Source organism: Salvelinus namaycush, chromosome 31 (assembly GCF_016432855.1).
Source record: "Salvelinus namaycush isolate Seneca chromosome 31, SaNama_1.0, whole genome shotgun sequence".
NCBI classification, from domain to species: Eukaryota; Metazoa; Chordata; class Actinopteri; order Salmoniformes; family Salmonidae; genus Salvelinus; species Salvelinus namaycush.
In genome coordinates this window covers 24,587,140-24,608,150 of record NC_052337.1, presented here as the reverse complement: position 1 = coordinate 24,608,150, position 21,011 = coordinate 24,587,140, and the positions used below count along the sequence as shown (strand labels likewise).

At 40.5% G+C, this 21,011-nt stretch overlaps 1 protein-coding gene across 1 annotated transcript; it reads right to left on the bottom strand.

The window, feature by feature from the left end:
- Positions 1–610: 610 nt before the first annotated feature.
- On the bottom strand, positions 611–20,587 carry LOC120025806 (growth hormone receptor-like). The gene is made up of 9 exons (XM_038970484.1): positions 20,318–20,587; positions 17,353–17,445; positions 12,245–12,386; positions 11,863–12,029; positions 10,975–11,153; positions 2,907–3,051; positions 2,702–2,792; positions 2,517–2,586; positions 611–2,350 (listed from the first exon to the last, which is right to left on the bottom strand). Exons 2-9 carry the CDS (start codon positions 17,432–17,434, stop codon positions 1,442–1,444), a joined length of 1,785 nt encoding a protein of 594 aa, XP_038826412.1. The 5' UTR covers positions 17,435–17,445; positions 20,318–20,587; the 3' UTR covers positions 611–1,441.
- Positions 20,588–21,011: the final 424 nt, after the last annotated feature.

Genomic DNA, 21,011 nt, shown 5'->3' with positions numbered 1-21,011 from the left:
CTTTTTAAACAGATTTCACGAAGAATTGATGAAGGTAGTAAAGGGTAATTGTTGCCCTATAACTTACATTGAAATCCTCAGGCAGTGGGAGAACTGTTGTTACTGCCACTTTCATGACAGGATTAATTTAAGGCAAATTCAGCATAGCCTGCTCATAGTAGGCTATTTTAAGAGTTAACGTTAGTTAGCTAGCTAGATAAGTTACTGGCTAGCTAGCGGGCTAACTTAACTTACCTACCTGAAGAACTAGCTGTCCTCCTACTTTTTGTTAGTTACCTGTTCCAGATGAGTGAAATCATCAATAAACTTGTCCAGATTTACTACTGTAAATTTCTTCATCTCTAGGTTCAGTGTTTTATTCTTCAATATGCTAAGCCAGTTAGCTCCCTAGCAGGTGTATACCATATACATTAAAACGGTTTATACATCTGTTTTAAACTACAGCGGGAACTCTTGTCTGCAAGTGTCACGTGCTCAGTATTGCAGGTGCGTGCGCTCAAGATGTCCACCAATCGAACGGTTGCTATTTCTTGACGCTGTAAAATCAAATAGTCCTATGGAAACAATTTAAAAGCATTAGTACTATATCAAATGAATGGACTCAGTACAGTTTAAATGTGAAAGATGTTTATGAGTAACATTATAGCTGTACAATAAAGAACCATTAGCATTTAGAGATCTCCAGAAGGATATTCTGACATTTGATAGTCCCCTTTTTGTAAGTGGTAGCCTACAACATAGTAAACATAATTATTTTTTCTTGTTTTTATAATCACACATTTTGTATATATGCAAAATAACAGCAAACATTCAGTAAGCATAATGTCCTACTATTTTAGACTTGTTGAAAAGCCACAGTCAATCAGCAGAACACATATGGTAGATTCCCACTTTTGGTCACCAAATACTTCCCTTTTGACACAATATTGAGATCTGTAAATACTTTTCATAGTTGTAAAGACCAATTATTGGGATTATTGTAAACAACATTATCAACAACAACACTAAGTTAAGTATTTTTCCTTGTGATGGCATTTAAAGTCACATGTAGGTGATGTTCTTCAAAATATATATTTTTATTTCACATTCATAATATGTGAAGAGATTCATATGGCCAGTTCCTGTGAGAGACCATAATTCCTTCTTGTCCTTTCCCTATTTCCTTTGTTCACTCAGTTTTTGCAGACAGGTGTGGCACCTTCAAGAACAGACCCCTCTCCTGTACTCACCATCCATCTTACCAAACCTCAAAATGTCTACAGCTGTCATGTTGGGAGAAGGAACGGGAAGAGGGGGGGCAGGCAGGGACCCCCTCTCATTTTTGTAGGTATGACATTTGGGACCCTACTATTTTGATGTTTAGTCACTCAGGCACTGAATTCCCATGCCCCCTCTGATCTGTGTCCAATCACAAATGACTGGCATAGTCCCTACACCTCTGTTATGGTGTAATGTTGCCCAGTAGGTCAGGGGTCAGGTACCCCTCTGGTGTAGGTGTGGGCAGGGGAAGCTTGGTTAGAACTGGCTGGGGTGCAGGTGTGGGTCCAGGCTTCAGAAGGAGGCTGTTCTGCCTGTCTACTCCTTCCACCATGGTGTAGGCAGATACAGGGGGCAGTGGGGAGACAGGAGAGGCAGGTGGAATGGGGGGCCTTTCAGCCTCAAAGTACAGGCTCTGGTACTCCCCGAAGGGCTGTCCCTGCACAAGACTACTGTCCTCCGTTGGAGCAGGCTGGCTGGCTCTCCCAGGGGGGAGTCTGGCACTCATCTTCCCAGCATCTAACTCTGAGGTGTAGCCTCCCACATCAGCATTCACCAACAGCAGCTGAAACTCTTTCCTCTTCTTCTCTTTCTCCTTTTCCTTCTCATCCTTCTCTGCATTCTCCTCCACCTTCCTCTGCTCCTCAGGTGTCAGCAGCACTTCACCAGTTGGTCTCACCTCATTCACCTGGGTGTAGAGGTCCTCCCTGCCAGGGGCGGCCCAGGGAGAATCCTCAGTGTTGGGGGTCTGGACTGGGGAGCTGGCCTTAGTACTGGCCAGGGAAGAGGGCTCCAGGGCGCGGCTGGTGTTGGAGAGGAGGGAGTGGAAGGGGGAGGCCTCTAGGTCAGGCAGATCAGGGTCACAGCAGCTGGCCCGGCCTGAGTCATCATCCCTGAAGCCAATGGTGATAGGGGGACAGTCTGAGGAGGCACAGTGGTCCATCAAGCACTGGGTGTCCAGCACAGTCAGCCTGTCGTTGGGCTCCTCCATGTCCAGCTCGATGAACTCCACCCAGGGGTCATCGCTGTACAGCTCTGGCCTCAAGTCAGGGATGCCGCCCAGGATGGAGGTCAGCTCAGCCAACTTACCTTTCTATGGTAAACGACAGATAATACCGCAGAGTTAGTTTAAAGGGCAACATACACTTATTACAACCTTGCTGGTAATACATATTGCTTCCCCATTAAACTCTAGTGGCAATGGTTTTAATGGTACAAGTAAAGAATTCTAGGTATTTTTCATTGTGTTAAGTTAATACCTTAAGAAGCTCTGGGTCGATGCCTTTGATTTTGGGACCAGGAATTGGAGGCAGGAGAATCACCATCAACCTTGAAGAAAGATTGCGGAAGTGTTATTAAAAGACATGTAGCATTAGACTTTCACATTTTTATGAAGAGGTTTGGTATTTTAAGACAAAGTGAAAGGTAAAAGTGAGTTTCTTACTTCTGTTGCTGGGAATAGATTACCAGCATTAGGATGACTGCAAAACCCAAAGCAGCAAAGACAAGCAGGACAGTAACTGGAAGTCTCGACTCTGAGCACATATGAATATATAGAAAGCAATTAATACGATTCAAAACAGAGACATCATACATATTATAACAGCAAACATTTTATATGACAGTATTTAAAAACAATACATCAGTACCTTTAGTAGGGATGTGTATGAATATGGAGTCGCTGAATTCCCCAAAGTTACGGGATGCTAGCGTCTTGCACCTCACCCTGACCTCATTATCTGTGTTGGTGCGCAGCCCGTATAGCGATCGCTGCATTCCCTTTTCAAGGTCCACCTAGGGTTGCAGTCAAAACAGAGAGGTTTCACACCAGTTAGTTAGTAAATATCACCCACACAATAGGAGGAAACATAACTTACACCTGCAGGTTTAATGATTTGGTTTAAGGGACACGCTACTTAGAGTTTAACTGAGGATAAGTCACATTGAGAAATATATAATGTCATATAAAGACATGAATCAACTTAAAAGCAATAGAGCCTTGGTATGTCACCTTGGTAGATTACCCCAAAGATTCATGTTCCCTTCCATGGAAGGAGTTAACGTGAAAGAGGGCGAATGAGAGGGCAGACTGCCCTTGGAAAGAGGCAGTTTGTTCTAAATTACAATGTGGGAGGAGGCATAAGTCTTTTGATTATTAGGTCATTTTATTATTCACTGAAATGATCTTAAAATAATGCAGTAAATCTATTCATTTATTATTTATTTTATTTTAACAACTACACCACACCAGTCATCCAACAGACTCTCATTCAGAGCGACACACAGAAGCATCCAGGGTCAACGCCTTGCTCAAGGGCACGTCAACGTCAACTTACTTTTTATTATTATTATGTTTTATTTTGACTTTATTTTTTATACTTTATCTTTAAACATCATTCTATCTCCCACCCAGCAACTCCACTACCACTTGTCTCCAATTCCACAACCGAACCCTCAGCTCCCTTCAGACCATCCCACCTTTCTCTGCTGGCCACCCTCTTCGGATTTCTACACAACATATATCTTTCAACTATGCTGTGATGTTTAATGTAAGATTTCAATCTATCTAATCGAATAGAATCCACAGATTGCGAGTTGAAGATAAATACTTTTACTAAGAGTATTATTATATTAGTAATTGACTCTCCACATCTCCTAACATTACTATTTCTAGGGTCAATTTTAGATCAATGTTATGCATTTTCAGCCATTCCTGAACCTGAGACCAGAAACAGGCTACCTGAGGGCAATACCAAAATAAATGGTCTATTGATTCTGTATCCTCACAACAAAATCTGCAGAGCTTCGATGATTTTATGCCCCAAATATTCAACATTTTGTTGATGGCAAGAATTCTATATAATCATTTTTAGCTGAAAAGCATGAAGTCTTGAATCTTGCGTCGTTTTATATAGCAACTCATACACCCTGTACCATGGAATCGTTACATCACAAATCTCTTCCCAACTATTTTGCAATCTGTATGGCACAGTTGTCAACATACTGGTCCTCAAATGAAACTGGTATACTTTCATATTTATGCTATTTTTATTCTTCCACCAGTTTTGATCCTTTATATTGGGAAGACAAACCAGTTCTCTACCTCCTCCCGCTGCCACCTGCCTCCTCCATTTTTGGGGTAATGCTGTAATCAATTGGTTGTACTCTTGGAATGAGCAGACCTTCCTGTACAATTCTGATAACTCCATGAAAGACATAACTCTACCATTCCAATTTACAATATCATTTAAGAACAAAATACCCTTTTCAAACATCTTTCCCATGAATACAGGTATTTTATCAACCAGCACATTTGAGTTCAGCCATAATATTTGTTGTAATATTTGTTCTATCTTTTCAGGGGGATGAAATTGAAATTGTAGCCAGCTCTGCAATGCTCGTTTGAAAAAGAGAGATACTAATTAATCGAAAATGAGACATGGCAATCTGCACAAAGGCAAAGGCAATTTTTAAACAATGGATGAGCTTTTCTTAGTAATCTACTTGAGAACCATTTAGGGTTCAAGTAAAACTTTTGACTAAGTGAAGCTTTTAGAGAGAGGTTTAGTGCTTTTATATTTAATAATCTCAACCCACCCAATTCATAATATTGATAGGCACTCTTTATTCTGTCTGGTTTAGCATCCCAGATAAAGCTAAATATTTTTTGCTCATATGATTTGAAAAACTAATCATCAGGATTACTAAATAAGTAAGTGAGTAAACTGAGATATGACTAAGGAGTTAATCAGGGCAATTCTTCCATAAATAGACAGGTATTTACCTCTCCATGGTTGCAGGATCTATTGAAATTCATTGTGGAGAGCTTATTTATATCTTTTGTGATATGAATACCAAGTATGTCTACTTCACCATCAGTCCAATTTATAGGTAAACTGCAGGGTAATGTAAAAGTTTTATTTTTTTAAAGATCCAATACGTAATATTGTACATAATTAGGTTGTAGTCCAGAGAGTCCAGAAAAGTTATATAGATCTTCAATGAGACATTGCAGGGATCTAGCTTGCGGACTTAATATAAAACTTGAGTCATTGGCATACATGGACACCTTTTTTTTAAGCCTAGGATTTCTAATCCTCTAATGTTGTTGTTGGATCTGATTTTAATAGCTAGCATTTCGATGGCCATAACGAATAGATATGGTGACAGCGGACACCCTTGTTTAACTCCTCTTGACAATTCAAAATTCTCTGAGAAGTAGCCGTTATTTCCTATTTTACACCTGGGGTTGCTATACATTACTTTTACCCATTTTATAAGAGAATCACCGAAATTGAAAAAAAAAAAAACAGTCATTTATAAATAAAATCCAGTCTTACTCTATCAAATGCCTTTTCAAAATCCACTATAAATACCAGGCCTGGCTTCTTAGCTGTTTCATGATGTTCTATTATTTCTAGTAGGTGTCATATATTACCTCCAATGTATCATCCATGTAACATACCTGTCTGATCAGGAACAACAATACTGGGTAAAACTCTTTTGATTCTGAGTGCTATGCATTTCGCTAGTATTTTTGCATCACAACACTGAAGTGTAGGGGCCTCCAGTTTTTAAGATAGACTGAATCTTTATATTTTCCATCTGGGTCTTGTTTTAATAATAGTGAAATCAGACCTTCCTGCTGAGTACCTGACACGCTACCATTTATATAGGTGTAGTTAAAACAATCTAACAACGGAGCTTTTAGTATATCAAAAAAGACTTGATATACCTCTACCGGCATGCAATCAAGCCCTGGGGTTTATCCAGACTGAAAGGATTTAATAGCCTCAAAAAGTTATTCCTCTGTAATTTGGCCTTCGCACTGATCTTTCTGAACATTTGTTAATTTTCAATTTTTTGTATTATTTGGAAAGAATTCCTTACCATAATCTTCATTCAGTGGGAGAGGATGAGACGGAAAAGAGAACATCTGCTTAAAATATTTAGCTTCCTCTTTTAAAATAGATAACTCCGTCTTCAGTAACGAGTTTCTGCAAGTTCTTTTGTTAGCATTCCTGTGTTGGAGATTCAGCAAGAATTTTGTGAATTTTTCTCCATATTCCCTCCAGTTTGCTTTATTTTTGTAATAGATTACATTAGATCGTTCTTGAATAATTTCCTTAAGTTCTTTTTGTTTTTAATCTAACTTATTTTGTATCTCTGTAGAATCATTTTTATTGCTATCTACCTGTACTATTAGTTCATGGATTTCCCTTGTTAGTCTTGTCCCTCTAGCCAGAAACGGCTTTTTTCTTATTGATGAATATTGAATTGAATGACCTCTGAAGGTACATTTAAAGGTATCCCAAACAATAAGTTGATTTACTGTTCCTATATTATACTGGAAAAATTCAGTTATAAATTATTTTGTCTTAGTTAAAAATAGTTGTCCTCCAGTAAACTTTGATTAAATTTCCAATATCCCCGTCCACGTGGAAATTCTATAAGAGTTATGTGAAGGCCAATTAGATGATGATCCGATCGCATTCTGTCTCCTATTATTTTTTTTTTAACCTTTGATGCAAGAGAGAAAGAGACAAGAAAGTAATCAAGACGACTAGCTTGATTAAGTCTCCTCCATGTATATCTCACTAGGTTTGGGTTTGGAGACTAGGTCTCTAAATATCCACTATTTTTAATGTGTCCATAATATTTGTGATTTCCTTAAGGGCACGGTGATGATAGTTTGTAGAGTGATTTCCTTTACGGTCCATTCAGGTACTTAACACTGTGTTATAGTCTCCTACCATAATGATTTGATCATTTGTTGCCTGTAAGTTCAATAAATTGGTACAAATATTTTCGAAGAAGTTTGGATCATCCTGATTTGGACCACATAGATTATCAAATCAAATCAAATTTTATTTGTCACATACACATGGTTAGCAGATATTAATGCGAGTGTAGCAAAATGCTTGATGAGCCAAATCTCTTTTTCACCCAATTTCATATTCAAAAAGATCCACCTTCCTTGTGAATCATTCCTAACTATTTGCAATTAATATCATCACACCTTTTGAGTTCCTTTGTCCATTACAGAAAATTATTTCACCACCCCATTCCTTTTTCCACACAACTTCATCTAAGGATGTAGAGTGAGTTTCCTGTTAACAGTATATGTTATATTACTTTCTTTTAGCCACTTAAAGACTGATATTTTTTTAATAATCTGATAAACCGTTATAACTGGCTATAGTTATTTTCCCCCTTACCATAACTAGATACTATTCCCAGTCTAAATTGACCATAATTAGTGCTTGTAAATTTACTGCCATCAGAGGTATTATGACGGTCAAAAATAGCTTTCAAATGTCTGATATTTAGAATTCAAAAAATTGGTTCTAACAATATATGTTTTATTCCCTTGCCTGTTTGCCTGTGAGCCAATGCCACATATGTTAGAAAATTGAGACAAGATATTATGTGTGTAGTAAATCTGAGTAAGTTGATGTGTATGACATTGGATGTGATTTAGTGAGAGTGTGTACAATGTCTGTATAAGAGTAAGACTATAATGTGTGATGTCCAAATAGATTATAACCCGGCCAATTTGCATGGTTGAGTGTCTATGTGTGTAACATGTAGTGCGTATAGTGTTAATATTCATGATGATAATTGTAATCCATATTGTATCACCATCATAGTTGCATCATAAATACCTTTAACATCATTAAAAAACACATCCCAGCATTTCCATAGCAATTGACGTTTCACATGATCATGAAAGAGACCTTGTATTACTATAGAGACGGCTTCACTCTATAGTAATGCAATCCCGTACAATATGTTATTATTCCCCAATGTCCCTATTCTGATATCTTCCCCTTGCTTGTTGCAAACATATATAAACATGTAGACAAAGACATAGAAAAGAGACAAACAAGAAACATATTCAATTATAGAACAGTTCTCGACAATAGAGAGAGGTGAGAGAAGAGAAAAGAAAGAAAGCGAGAGTGAGAAGAGAGCGAGATCAAGTGTGTATGTGTATTGTTGGGTTCTGAGAATATAAGAACATTGTCACGATTGTCATCGGGAGAAGGAGAAGAGGACCAAAGTGCAGCGTGATAACTATTCATAATACTTTTAATAAATATGAACACTCGAACAAAAACAACAAAACGAACAGTTCTGAAAGGTGCAACAAAAACACTAAACAGAAAATAACCACCCACAACTAAAAGTGGGAAAACAGGCTACCTAAGTGTGGTTCTCAATCAGAGACAACGATTGACAGCTGCCTCTGATTGGGAACCATACCAGGCCAAACACAATAGAAATAGAAAACATAGACATACAAACATAGAATGCCCACCCACATCACACCCTGACCAAACAAAAAATAGAAACATACAAAGCAATCTACGGTCAGGGCATGACAAACATCCAATAGTCCTATAAGAACATCCAATAGTCAAAGGTTAATGAAATACAAATGGTATAGAGAGAAATAGTCCTATAATTCCTATAATAACTACAACCTAAAACTTCTTACCTGGGAATATTGAAGACTCATGTTAAAAGGAACCACCAGCTTTCATATGTTCTCATGTTCTGAGTAAGGAACTTAAACGTTAGCTTTCTTACATGGCACATATTGCACTTTTACTTTCTTCTCCAACACTTTGTTTTTGCATTATTTAAACCAAATTGAACATGTTACATTACTAATTTGAGGCTAAATTGATTTTATTGATGTATTATATTAAGTTAAAATAAGTGTTCATTCAGTATTGTTGTAATTGTCATTATTACAAATACATTTTTAAGAAATCGGCCGATTAATCGGTATCGGCTTTTGTGGTCCTCCAATAATCGGTATTGGCGTTGAAAAATCATAATCGGTCGACCTCTAGTTTAGAGGATCTACACCAGAAGTTAATGGTTATTGGAGGAAGGTATATAGTGTGTGCAATTAAGCTTGGAATGTGTTGAGTACAGGGAAGCAATTACATGTGGCAGGCATTGATAAGGGGAGAGAGCCATTGATTAGTGATGGAGGGCGGTTGAGGTCAGGTCAGGTCAGGTCACCTTAAGGGAGAAATACAATTTTATGGCCCGTATCACTAGTGTCCTGCCTAGCAGTAAAGAACGATGTTTGTACAGATGGGTAGGAGGAGACTCAGCTTATGAGGAACGGATAAATATCAGTGCTTGTGTGAAAATGTTTTTGTCTGAATGCAGCTGTATTGATCCTCTGGGCATAATAAACTTGGTTAAGCTTTCATAAATGTCTGTTGAGTTTTTTACTCTGAGAATTAGAACCTAACAGTATATATTAGTCCATATGTGTAAGTGAACATGTAATTGAGTACGTGTGTGTGAATATCCACTTTATAGCGTTCAGATATTTTTACCGTTCCCATACTTTCTTTTTTTCGTAACCTGAAGTCCCTGTAGAATTTAGTACAGCCATGGTGTTATGGAGCTGTCTCGGAATAGCTGTCCATCTATAAAGAGTTTGTCCACAATGAGAAAGGCACGCTTATCCCTCTCTCTCTGTTGCCTCTGTACAGGATACAGTCTCTTGCGACGTTCGTTTATCTCACATGGAAATTGGTCATTGAGACCGAATTTGGTCTCTTTAAGCTCCCTTCCCCTGCTTTTGATCAGCTCCTTTTGTTGGTAGTGTTCAAATTTTGCGATGATCGATCATGGACCCTTGGTCTTGTCGCTTTGAGCTCCAAGTCTGTGTACACGGTGGAAAGCCACCTTGTTTACAGTCTCTAGAGGAAATTTCAAGGCGGATTGCATGAATTCTCTGGTCGCGCCCTCTGAATTATTGGATGCGTCCTCAGGAATCCCAGAAAATATGAGATTTTCACACATTCTACGACTTTGTATGTCTAGCAGCAACTCCTTCATCACCCTGTTTTCCCTGAGTAGACAATCCATTTTAGAATCGTGGATTTTCACCTTGGCTGTGAGTGCCTTGTTCTCTCATTGGAGCGTGAGAATTTCCCTCTGGCTAAACGCCAAACTCCCCCTCAGCCCTAATACCTCCTCACACAACTTTTCCAGTGTTGCATGGATTCCAGCCAGAACACTAGCCTCTACTTCAACGGTAAGTCAATCGTCCGTGTCTGTAGATGAATCTGTTTTTATTTTTTTTGTCGGGTTAGAGTTCTTTTGTGAGGTAGTCGGATCTTTCCATGATGGGAGTATGTTGTTCCTCCATAGCGTAAAGCTGTTGGTACTTGTCGATTACCCTCAGGATCTCCTTAGTATCCAGGTTGGCTCATTACTGCAACCAGTTGTTTTTCAAAAGTTAAAAAAAATGTGTCTTTCCCACAACGATGGCTGGTGTCTGTAGTACAGCCACCTAGCACTGTTGTTTGGTTAGAGGTGTTTCCTAGCTGTTAAAAGCTAAACGCATCGCGGAATACACGCAAAAACAAATGCAGTAAACCTTAGTCAGGTCAAAATAATCTGGACCGAACAGTCTCAGTAGGTACTGTATGTCCAGAGAAAGGTTTATATGAACATTGGAACACTGCATTTCATCTTTATTGCCAATGTAAAGATTCTGAAATGACCCAATGATCTGCAATAGTCTGAACAAAAGAGTCAAACAGTCCTCATGGAAGGGGTATAGGTGGTGCCAGGAGTTTTCCTGGTCTAATCACGGAGTCAGGAAGAACTCCTAACCCAGCCCTATGCATAAAGTCCAGGGCTAGGAGTTTTCCCCTGTTCTAGGGTGTGTAGACTCACCGTCCTCCACAGTGTTGAGTTGACCTCGCGGTACTGCACCTCGTACTGCAGCGTCATCCAGCCCATCGACACGTCTGCAGAGTGTGGCGGTTCCCAGCTCAACATGATATCAAAGTGGCTCCCGGTTAGACCCACATTCAGCAGGGTCCAGTTCAGCGCTATTGGAGGGTCTGGTTCCACTGGAACACATTTAAAACCACATTAGGTTCACCACTTGAAATGCAGAATGGCACATCAAAAATGTAGTATATCTAGTATAGAAAACATTAAGAACACCTGATCTTTCCATGACAGATTGACCAGGTGAATCCAGGTGAAAGCTAGGAGCTCTTATTGATGTCACTTGTTAAATCCACTTCAATCAGTGTAGATGAGCAGGAGAAAGGTTAAAGAAGGAATTTTTCAGCCTTGAGACAATTTAGACATGGATTGTGTATGTGTGCCATTCCGAGAGTGAATGGGCAAGACAAAATATTTAAGTGCGTTTGATGGTAGGTGGCAGGCACACCGGTTTGAGTGTGTCAAGAGCTGCAATGCTGCTGAGTTTTCATGCTCAACAGCTTCCCATGTGTATCAAGAATGGTCCACCACCCAAAGGACATCCAGCCAACTTGACACAACTGTGGGAAGCATTGGAGTCAACATGGGCCAGCATCCCTGTGGAACGCTTTTTTTTTGTGGGGGGGGGGGGGGGGGGGGTTCTAATGTTTGGTGTATATAATTCAGTATTTCCACATTTCAATTTCCAATGATAAAAAAGTGATTAGGGTTTAAAATATGGGAGATGTGTGGAGGCAGACAGAGGACAAACAGGTGAGTGTAGGGTAGCTATAGGTAGCTATGAATGGAGGAATGACTGTGGTTTAGGAATACAGGGGCCAGGCTAACCGATGTCTTCCACAGTGAAGATGACCTCGTCATAGAGAATGTCCTGATCGCCAGAGCGGAGCTGGACACTGTAGGTCATCCAGACCTTCGTGTAGCTTTCATTGAAGAAGCACTCGTCTGTCCTGTCAGCGTAGCGAGGACATTCAACCCACTCTTTGGGAGATATGCTGCAGGCATGGGGAGACAACATAGGGGTTTTAATACTGAGCTGATGGCAGGAAAGACTGACATCATGCACCTGACATCATTTAGATAAGAGGGAGAGACTCCTATACAGTTAAGAACTACAAATTATTTCAGAAGAAAAACTATTTGGCTCTCAAATATTTAATTTCAGCCCCAGAATGTTTATCTCTCTCTTAGGGAATATTTTCTCTCTCACTTCCTATCATTAATGTAGTAGAATATCCGCAGGTCTCTGGGTTCTGTGAGGTTCTGGAATACTCCGACATTCCATCTGCAGCGGAATGTGTTCATGTCATGGGAGACACAGCCAGAGATCTGGGGGCGGATCTGGGAGAAGGCTGAGAGGGAGGGAGAGAGAGAAAGAGGTGAGCACACACGTTCTATATAGACTTTCAAAAAAAGTCAAAAGTCAAACTTAAACATGAACACACACCCTGTCTAGTCGACCTATCTATGCCTGTTGCTGAGACCATTTACAGGGCTGAGTTGCTCTTCAAGTGTAAGACAAACAGAGCGTAACATAACTCCTCTGAGTGGCGTAGCCGCATGGTGGACAGCTACGTTTTCCTGGAAGTATCCGCATACCTCTTTAAAATCTGTCAGCCAGACTTTACCGCCCACAGGAATTTCGGGGAAAACCCTGCCGTCATGTGTCCTCAGAACTGCACTTACATGGTACACTGCATCTGGCATCATCTGTTCTCAGAACTGCACTTACATAGTACACTGCATCTGCCGTCATCTGTTCTCAGAACTGCACTTACATTGTACACTGCATCTGCCGTCATCTGTTCTCAGAACTGCACTTACATAGTACACTGCATCTGCCGTCATCTGTTCTCAGAACTGCACTTACATAGTACACTGCATCTGCCGTCATCTGTTCTCAGAACTGCACTTACATAGTACACTGCATGAAAACTACACTCATAGTAAGTGTTCAGAGATCTGCTGTATCTGCAGGAAAATGACAGCTGGCAATAAAATAGTGCAATTGGAAGTATTTTCTCCAAAGCCAATTACTACTACACCTGAAACGCTGTAATATGATGCATCTTATTACCTTCTGCACCTAGGGGTCAATAAAGGAAACTATAAATAAGCTGTAGGAAAGATAAATGATCATTCCTATCTTGTTTATGACAGCAATATGACATATCAGGCGAGCGCTGTCCTGGTCTGTCTGTACTATAGTACATGATTATATGAATGTGTTCCCAGAGAGAGGGGAGCTTTAGGTAAACACTCCTATTTGTTCATAGCCCTGAAGAGGCACTTAGGTCCTTTAGTAATTAGTACCATCTCCCATAATGTGCCACATCAGCACCACTGAGAGGGACAGAACAATAGCAGGTAGAATGGCTCTGGCGCCTAGGGAGATTCACAGCTGTGTGGCTCTTCTGAGGAGAGATGCATACCACTGGCTTGGTTAGCAGCTCATCAGGGTGGCCAAAGGTTAAAAATAACTTGTTTACCAGATCCTTTTCTACCAGGAACTTCCTCGGAATGAACAGGAAAAATCAATCCAACACGTGGCAATGCTCAAGTGTTTCATACTTGCTCAATTTCCCGTTACTGATGAGGATTCAGGACAGGTGGTGTGTGTGCATGCGTGCTTGTGTGGGTGCTGTGCACAAATTGTGACTCTACATCTCCTACATCCAGACTCCCCATTTTGACTTAATATTTTCAGAATATAAATATGCACGTGTATGTGAGTACTTGTGAATGTTCTTGAATGTGTACGTGAGTAAGTGCAGTCTGCCAAGTTGAGGTCATTTGTTTTCACACCATGTGCACAGCAGATATCACTGGCTCCAACAGGACGCTGAAGCTCAAATTTCAAACAGACCTTTCCAAGAAAACAAGGGTAAAATATAATTTTGGGCTCCAGTTATTCTAGTGTTCCAGTCGCTGGAAGGTGAACTCTTTTACAAAATGTCTCCCACTTCTGATACAAAATGTCCTCTACTATCTCGTAAATTAGCCTACTCATCTCTCACATTAGGACTGAAAATTCAAAACATTCATTATGACTTTAATGAAAGGGAAATAGAGGGTTGTGTTTGATTGGCTGCTGTGTACTAGGAGGAATGGAGGGAGGAAATGGGTGTTTTAATCAAGGGGTTTCTGAATGCATAAAGTAATTCTCTGTAGAGTACACATGATGATGAGTGCTAGCACTGGATGATTTATAGCAGGGGTGTCACTCATTCCATGAAGGGCCTAGAGCAGAAATGGCCTGTGGCCCGCTGGGCACTTCAATCCAACCCGCGAGACATTATTACTATTTCTTTTTTTAAATATAACATTTTATTTTACCCCTTTTTTCTCCCCAATTTCATGGTATCCAATTGGTAGTTACAGTCTTGTCCCATCGCTGCAACTCCCGTACATACTCGGGAGAGGCGAAGGTCGAGAGCCCTGCGTCCCCCGAAACACGACCCAGCCAAGCCGCACTGCTTCTTGACACAATGCCTGCTTAACCCGGAAGCCAGCCACACCAATGTGTCGGAGGAAACACCATACACCTCGCGACCATGTAAGCGCCCGGGTCGCCACAAGAGTCACTAGAGTGTGATGGGACAAGGAAATCTCAGCCTGACAAACCCTCTCCTAACCCGGACGACGCTGGGCTAATTGTGCGCCAAATCATGGGTCTCCCAGTCACGGCCAGCTGTGACACAGCCTGGGATCGAACACGGGTCTGTAGTGACGCCTCAAGCGTCACTCGGCAGGCCCCAGCAAATTGATTTGAACAAACAATTGGTCCCCCCAAAAATGCGTCCCTCCGTTGAATTTCATTTCATAATCCTGATGTAGCCCTCGAACCAAAAAGTTTGCCCACCAGTGGCCTAGAGTCTGCTGGTTTTTCCTTTCAATTAAGACCTAGACCACCAGGTGAGGGGAGTTGCTTACTAATTAGTGACCTTAATTCATCAACCAAGTACAAGGGAGGAGCGAAAACCTGCAGACACTCGGCCCTCCATGGAATGAGTTTGACACGTGCTTTATAGAGTCTAATTCACTATTTTCTCTCTCCTATGTGCGTCACTGACGTATGCCAGATACACATACACAATTATACAGATGAAAGGGATGGTGCTATTGCCTTACCAACCTCTCAATGTTGTTTCTTCTCATTTGGAGTGATGTTTGTGCAACGTGTGTATTAAAACACCCTGCGCATTAAAACACTAATTTCCTCCCTCTATCTCTCCTATTACACAGCAGCCGAACCAACACAATCCTCTCCTTCCCTTTGATTAAAGTCAGGATGAATGTTTTGACTTTTCAGTCCTACTGTCAGAGAGTAATTCACAAGATGGTGTTTAAAAATAAATATGTACCTAACATAAATGTACATCGAGTCTTTACTTATTCTGTTTGTTCCAGAAATCAAAAGCAATTACATGTGCAAAGTAAAATTTTTCCCACTTATGGTAGAGAAAAGCTTACGTGAAGGACAGCTGGTGTTATATATTGTAGCTACTTAAGTAGACACTTTAAAGCAATAGCTGCAACCAAGGTTGTCCCCTTCAACTGAACATCTTTAAAGCTCTGTGAGGAAAAAACTTGGTTTACTCCAGTATGGGAAGCATTGAAAATGTGTATTTTCTGTCTGTGTGCGTGAGCTGGCAGTGTCCCTGTAACGGCTGTCCTCCTCATCTGAGGAGGAGTAGTAAGAAGGATCGGAGGACCAATGCGCAGCGTGGTACGTGTTTATGCTCTTTATTATAACGAACGAACACAGAAACAAAACAACAAACGACACGTGAAATACCAACCGAAACAGTTCCGTGTGGAACAAACACTGACATGGAAAATAACCACCCACGAAACCCAGGTGGAAAAAGGCTACCTAAGTATGATTCTCAATCAGAGACAACTAACGGCACCTGCCTCTGATTGAGAATCATACCAGGCCAAACGAAAAAACCAACATAGAAAAACGAACATAGATAACCCACCCAACTCACGCCCTGACCACACTAAAATAAAGAAATAACTAAGGTCAGAACGTGACAGTCCCCTCCTCCTGCACTGTTCTATGTCCATCTGTTTCACTCAGACAGTAACCTTTTTGGCTGGGTACTGCTGATTCTCAGAAGAAAAGAAATCGAGTATATTTTTTGCTGGGAGCTCAAACCCTTTCACCCATTCTGACAGAGTGTGAAGTACCACTTACTGGAAACAGAATAACTCTGTCAAAGCACCACTGCCAAAGCTTATAGAAATATGAGACAAAAGAGACTTACAGTAGAGTGAAAGCTTCTATTCAATCCGTCAGCGCTAAAGAGTTATATAATGTGTATAATGTTGCATAACATGAAGAAACACTTAGGAGAAGTGTGACTTCATCATAAAGGCCTGAACCACCTAGGAATAGAACTTCCTGCACTCAAACTTAGTACATTACAACGCTGCATCTGTTGAGAGGGGGAGTCTGAATAACTAAACAGTTTCCCACAGTGCACCACTCACTGCTCCCACTGCCCCCTCCAGAATTCCTGGAAATCCTGTTCCTGGGAAGAACTCGATATGTGCCCATGCATGCATGCTTATTTAGAGCCCGTGTTCTAAGAGATTGTATTAGTCTGTATAATACACTACACAGTGCCATTGCATTATCATAAAGCATATTACAGAGTTCACAAATAACCATTATATTTAATTTGTAATGTAACATTTAAACCAGAGTGTGTAATGAGATCATTCATATTGTATATCAGTAATCTATTCCTCTAAGAGTGTGCCACGCAGTTAAAGTGTGATGATACCTCCTGGTGTGTACCCATAGTGTGATGATACCCCCATGGTGTGTACCCATAACGTGTACCCATAGTGTGATGATACCCCCTGGTGTGTACCCATAACGTGTACCCATAGTGTGATGATACCCCCATGGTGTGTACCCATAACGTGTACCCATAGTGTGATGATACCCCCTGGTGTGTACCCATAACGTGTACCCATAGTGTGATGATACCTCCTGGTGTGTACCCATAGTGTGATGATACCCCCTGGTATGTACCCATAACGTGTACCCATAGTGTGATGATACCTCCTGGTATGTACCCATAGTGTGATGATACCCCTTGGTATGTACCCATAACGTGTACCCATAGTGTCATACAGTATATCATCCTGCACTACATAGTGTACATACTATACTGTCCTTAGTAGGAATTCTACATGCAAAGGAAGTACTTGACTTCTAGGAATATGTTAGGTCAGTATTGATAGTCCTGTGAAAGGAAAGGCCTTCTAGTTTGGTCTGGTTCATCATTGATCAAAAGGTACCTTGTCTAGAGGGGGGCGGCTCCTGCGATAAAACTGGAAGGATGAGGAGGAGGCAGATGAAGAGAATGTGGGAGGTTGCCATGATGTTCGACCCTAGAAAAACATGACAGGAGAGTTATTGAGTTATATGAGTTATTTCACTGTGTCAACTCCACTGAACCATAACCCTAAAACTGACCTGTTGCCATTAAGTAGGGTGTGCTACCCCCTAAACGTATCTGTACTCCCATACCCTTATATAAGTCCAGTCTGGAAATTAGGGAGAGATGTTTAATTATAGAATGATTCACTTTTTCAATGCTAGTTAAGGATACTTTAGTTATCACTTTTCAAATTGGATTTATTAACTACAAAAAGGTAATAAAAAGAGATTAATCAGATATCAAATTATATATACAGTACCAGTCAAAAGTTTGGACAGTTACTTATTCAAGGGGTTTTTCTTCATCTTTACGATGTTTTACATAGTAGAATACGAGTGAAGACATCAAAACTATGAAATAACACATATGGAATCATGTAGTAACCAAAAAAGTGTTAAACAAATCAAAATATATTTTATATTTGAGATTTTTCAAAGTAGCCACCCTTTGCCTTGAAGACAGATGTGCACACTTTTGGCATTCTCTCACCAGCTTCATGAGGTAGTCACTTGGAATGCATTTCAATTAACAGGTGTGCCTTGTTAAAAGTTAATTTGTGGAATTTCTTTCCTTCTTAATGCGTTTGAGCAAATCAGTTGTGTTGTGACAAGGCAGGGGTGGTATACAGAAGATAGCCCTATTTGGTAAAAGACCAAGTCCATATTATGGCAAGAACAGCACAAATAAGCAAAGAGAAATGACAGTCCCTCATTACATTCAGACATGAAGGTCAGTCAATCCGGAAAATGTCAAGAACTTTAAAGTTTCTTCAAGTGCAGCTGCAAAAACCATCAAGCGCTATGATGAAACTGGCTCTCATGGGGACCGCCACAGGAAAGGAAGAACCAGAGTTACCTCAGCAGCATAAGTTCATTAGAGTTAACTGCACCTCAGATTATAGCCCAAATAAATGCTTCACAGAGTTCTAGTAACAGCCACATCTCAACATCAACTGTTCAGAGGAGACTGCGTGAATCAGTCCTTCATTGTCGAATTGTTGCAAAGAAACCACTACTAACGGACACCAATAAGAAAGAGAGACTTGCTTGGGCCAAGAAACACCAGCAATGGTGTAAATCTGTCCTTTGGTCTGTGGAGTCCAAATTTTGTTTCCAACCGCTGTGTCTTTGCGAGACAAATCGTGGTGAACGGATGATCTCCGCATGTGTGGTTCCCACCGTGAAGCATGGAGGAGGAGGAGGTGTGATGGGGCTTTGCTGGTGACACTGTCTGTGATTTATTTAGAATTCAAGGAACACTTATCCAGCATGGCTATCACAGCATTCTGCAGCGATACGCCATCCCATCTGGTTTGCGCTTAGGGGACTATCATTTGTTTAACAACAGGACAATGACCAAAAAAACACACCTCCAGGTTGTCTAAGGGCTATTTGACCAAGAAGGAGACCAACAAGTGCTCAGCATATGTGGGAATTCCTTCAAGACGGTTGTAAAAGCATTCCTCATGAAGCTGGTTGAGAGAATGCCAAGAGTGTGCAAAGCTGTCATCAAGGCAAACGTTGGCTACTTTGAAGAATCTCAAATACACTGCTCAAAAAAATAAAGGGATCACTAAAATAACACATCCTAGATCTGAATGAATTAAATATTCTTATTAAATACTTTTTTCTTTACATAGTTGAATGTGCTGACAACAAAATCACACAAAAATGTTTTATGGAAATCAAATTTATCAACCCATGGAGGTCTGGATTTGGAGTCACACTCAAAATTAAAGTGTAAAACCACACTACAGGCTGATCCAACTTTGATGTAATGTCCTTAAAACAAGTCAAAATGAGGCTCAGTAGTGTGTGGCCTCCACGTGCCTGTATGACCTCCCTACAACGCCTGGGCATGCTCCTGATGAGGTGGCGGATGGTCTCCTGAGGGATCTTCACCCAGACCTGGACTAAAGCATCCGCCAACTCCTGGACAGTCTGTGGTGCAACATTAGGAGGAACCCAGGGCCAACCGCACCAGCATATGGTCTCACAAGGGGTCTGAGGATCTCATCTCGGTACCTAATGGCAGTCAGGCTACCTCTGGCGAGCACATGGAGGGCTGTGCGGCCCCCCAAAGAAATGCCACCCCACACCATGACTGACCCACCGCCAAACCGGTCATGCTGGAGGATGTTGCAGGCAGCAGAACGTTCTCCACGGCGTCTCCAGACTCTGTCACGTCTGTCACATGTGCTCAGTGTGAACCTGCTTTCATCTGTGAAGAGCACAGGGCGCCAGTGGCGAATTTGCCAATCTTGGTGTATTGTTTAGTGGCTTTGCTGGCATGCAACCCAGTTTTTTTTTTTTTGTTGACTCACCAAGATTTACATGCTAAAATTGCCACTGAGCTACACTAAAGGAGATGGTAAAATCTGTTCAAAGGGGGAGAAGACCTTTCAGTAGAAAATTAATTATTTCAATCCAAAGTGTATATTTGATTACCAGTGTTTAAATGTATACGTATTCGTATTGACATTTTAGTATGTTTAAGATGGCATATCTTATTTCATTAATACATACACATATTTCATTAATACATACACATTTGAGGAAGCATTGTCATTTAGACAGATTGTTGAAGAAGATATCAACAAACATCATATTCTTAATTTTATATGAGGACAGTCATGTGTTTTAGACTTTAAAATATACAAAGTGACTTTAAATCTTTAAAATATTTCAATTAAACCTCCCCATACACACACAAATTAACCGAAAGTGGGCATATGCAGTAGACTAGATTGAATAAACGTCTTTGAACAACAAAATACTGCATACTACCTAACCCTGGTTTTAATATCTATGCAAACCACTCACCGTATCAGCAAGTTGTAAATCGCTGTTGTTTTCTTCAAAGGCGAAACGCTCGTCTCGGCTGAAACGGGAATACTTGCATTTGGTAGACGACAACCCAAAACGTTCATGGCTTTAAAAAAAAACACAATTTAAACGTGGCCATATTCGACATATGTAATGTTGAGAACAGGTTGCAACTTGTAGCAAGACACATAGCTTTTTCTGTCTTGCACAGAGATTCTAAAAATCTCTGGCAGGCAGCTGCTTTTTTTTAGTGTGGACTGCGGAGGATGGTGGGGGATGTTTGGTCGTCTATCCTAGGCGCGCTCAAGCTGCCAGAGCCAACATGAAAGCGCCACCTGCTGGTAAATATTTGATATAACATACACGACTACAAATAGTTATTTACACATTTAAGCACCAAAATTACATAGCCTACAGTTCAGACGTGAATAAAAACCGTTGTCATAGCTTCGTCAGGTGAGTAATCATGTTAAACACTATTATTGCACACAGAGTGAGTCTATGCAACTTATTATTTGACTTGTTAACCACATTTTCACTCCTGAACTTATTTAGGCTTACCATAACAAAGGTGTTGAATACGTATTGACACAAGACATTTCAGCTTTTCAGTATTTTTTTAAATGTCTAAAAACATAATTCCACTTTGACATTATGGGGTATATTATGTGTATGCAAGTGACACAAAATC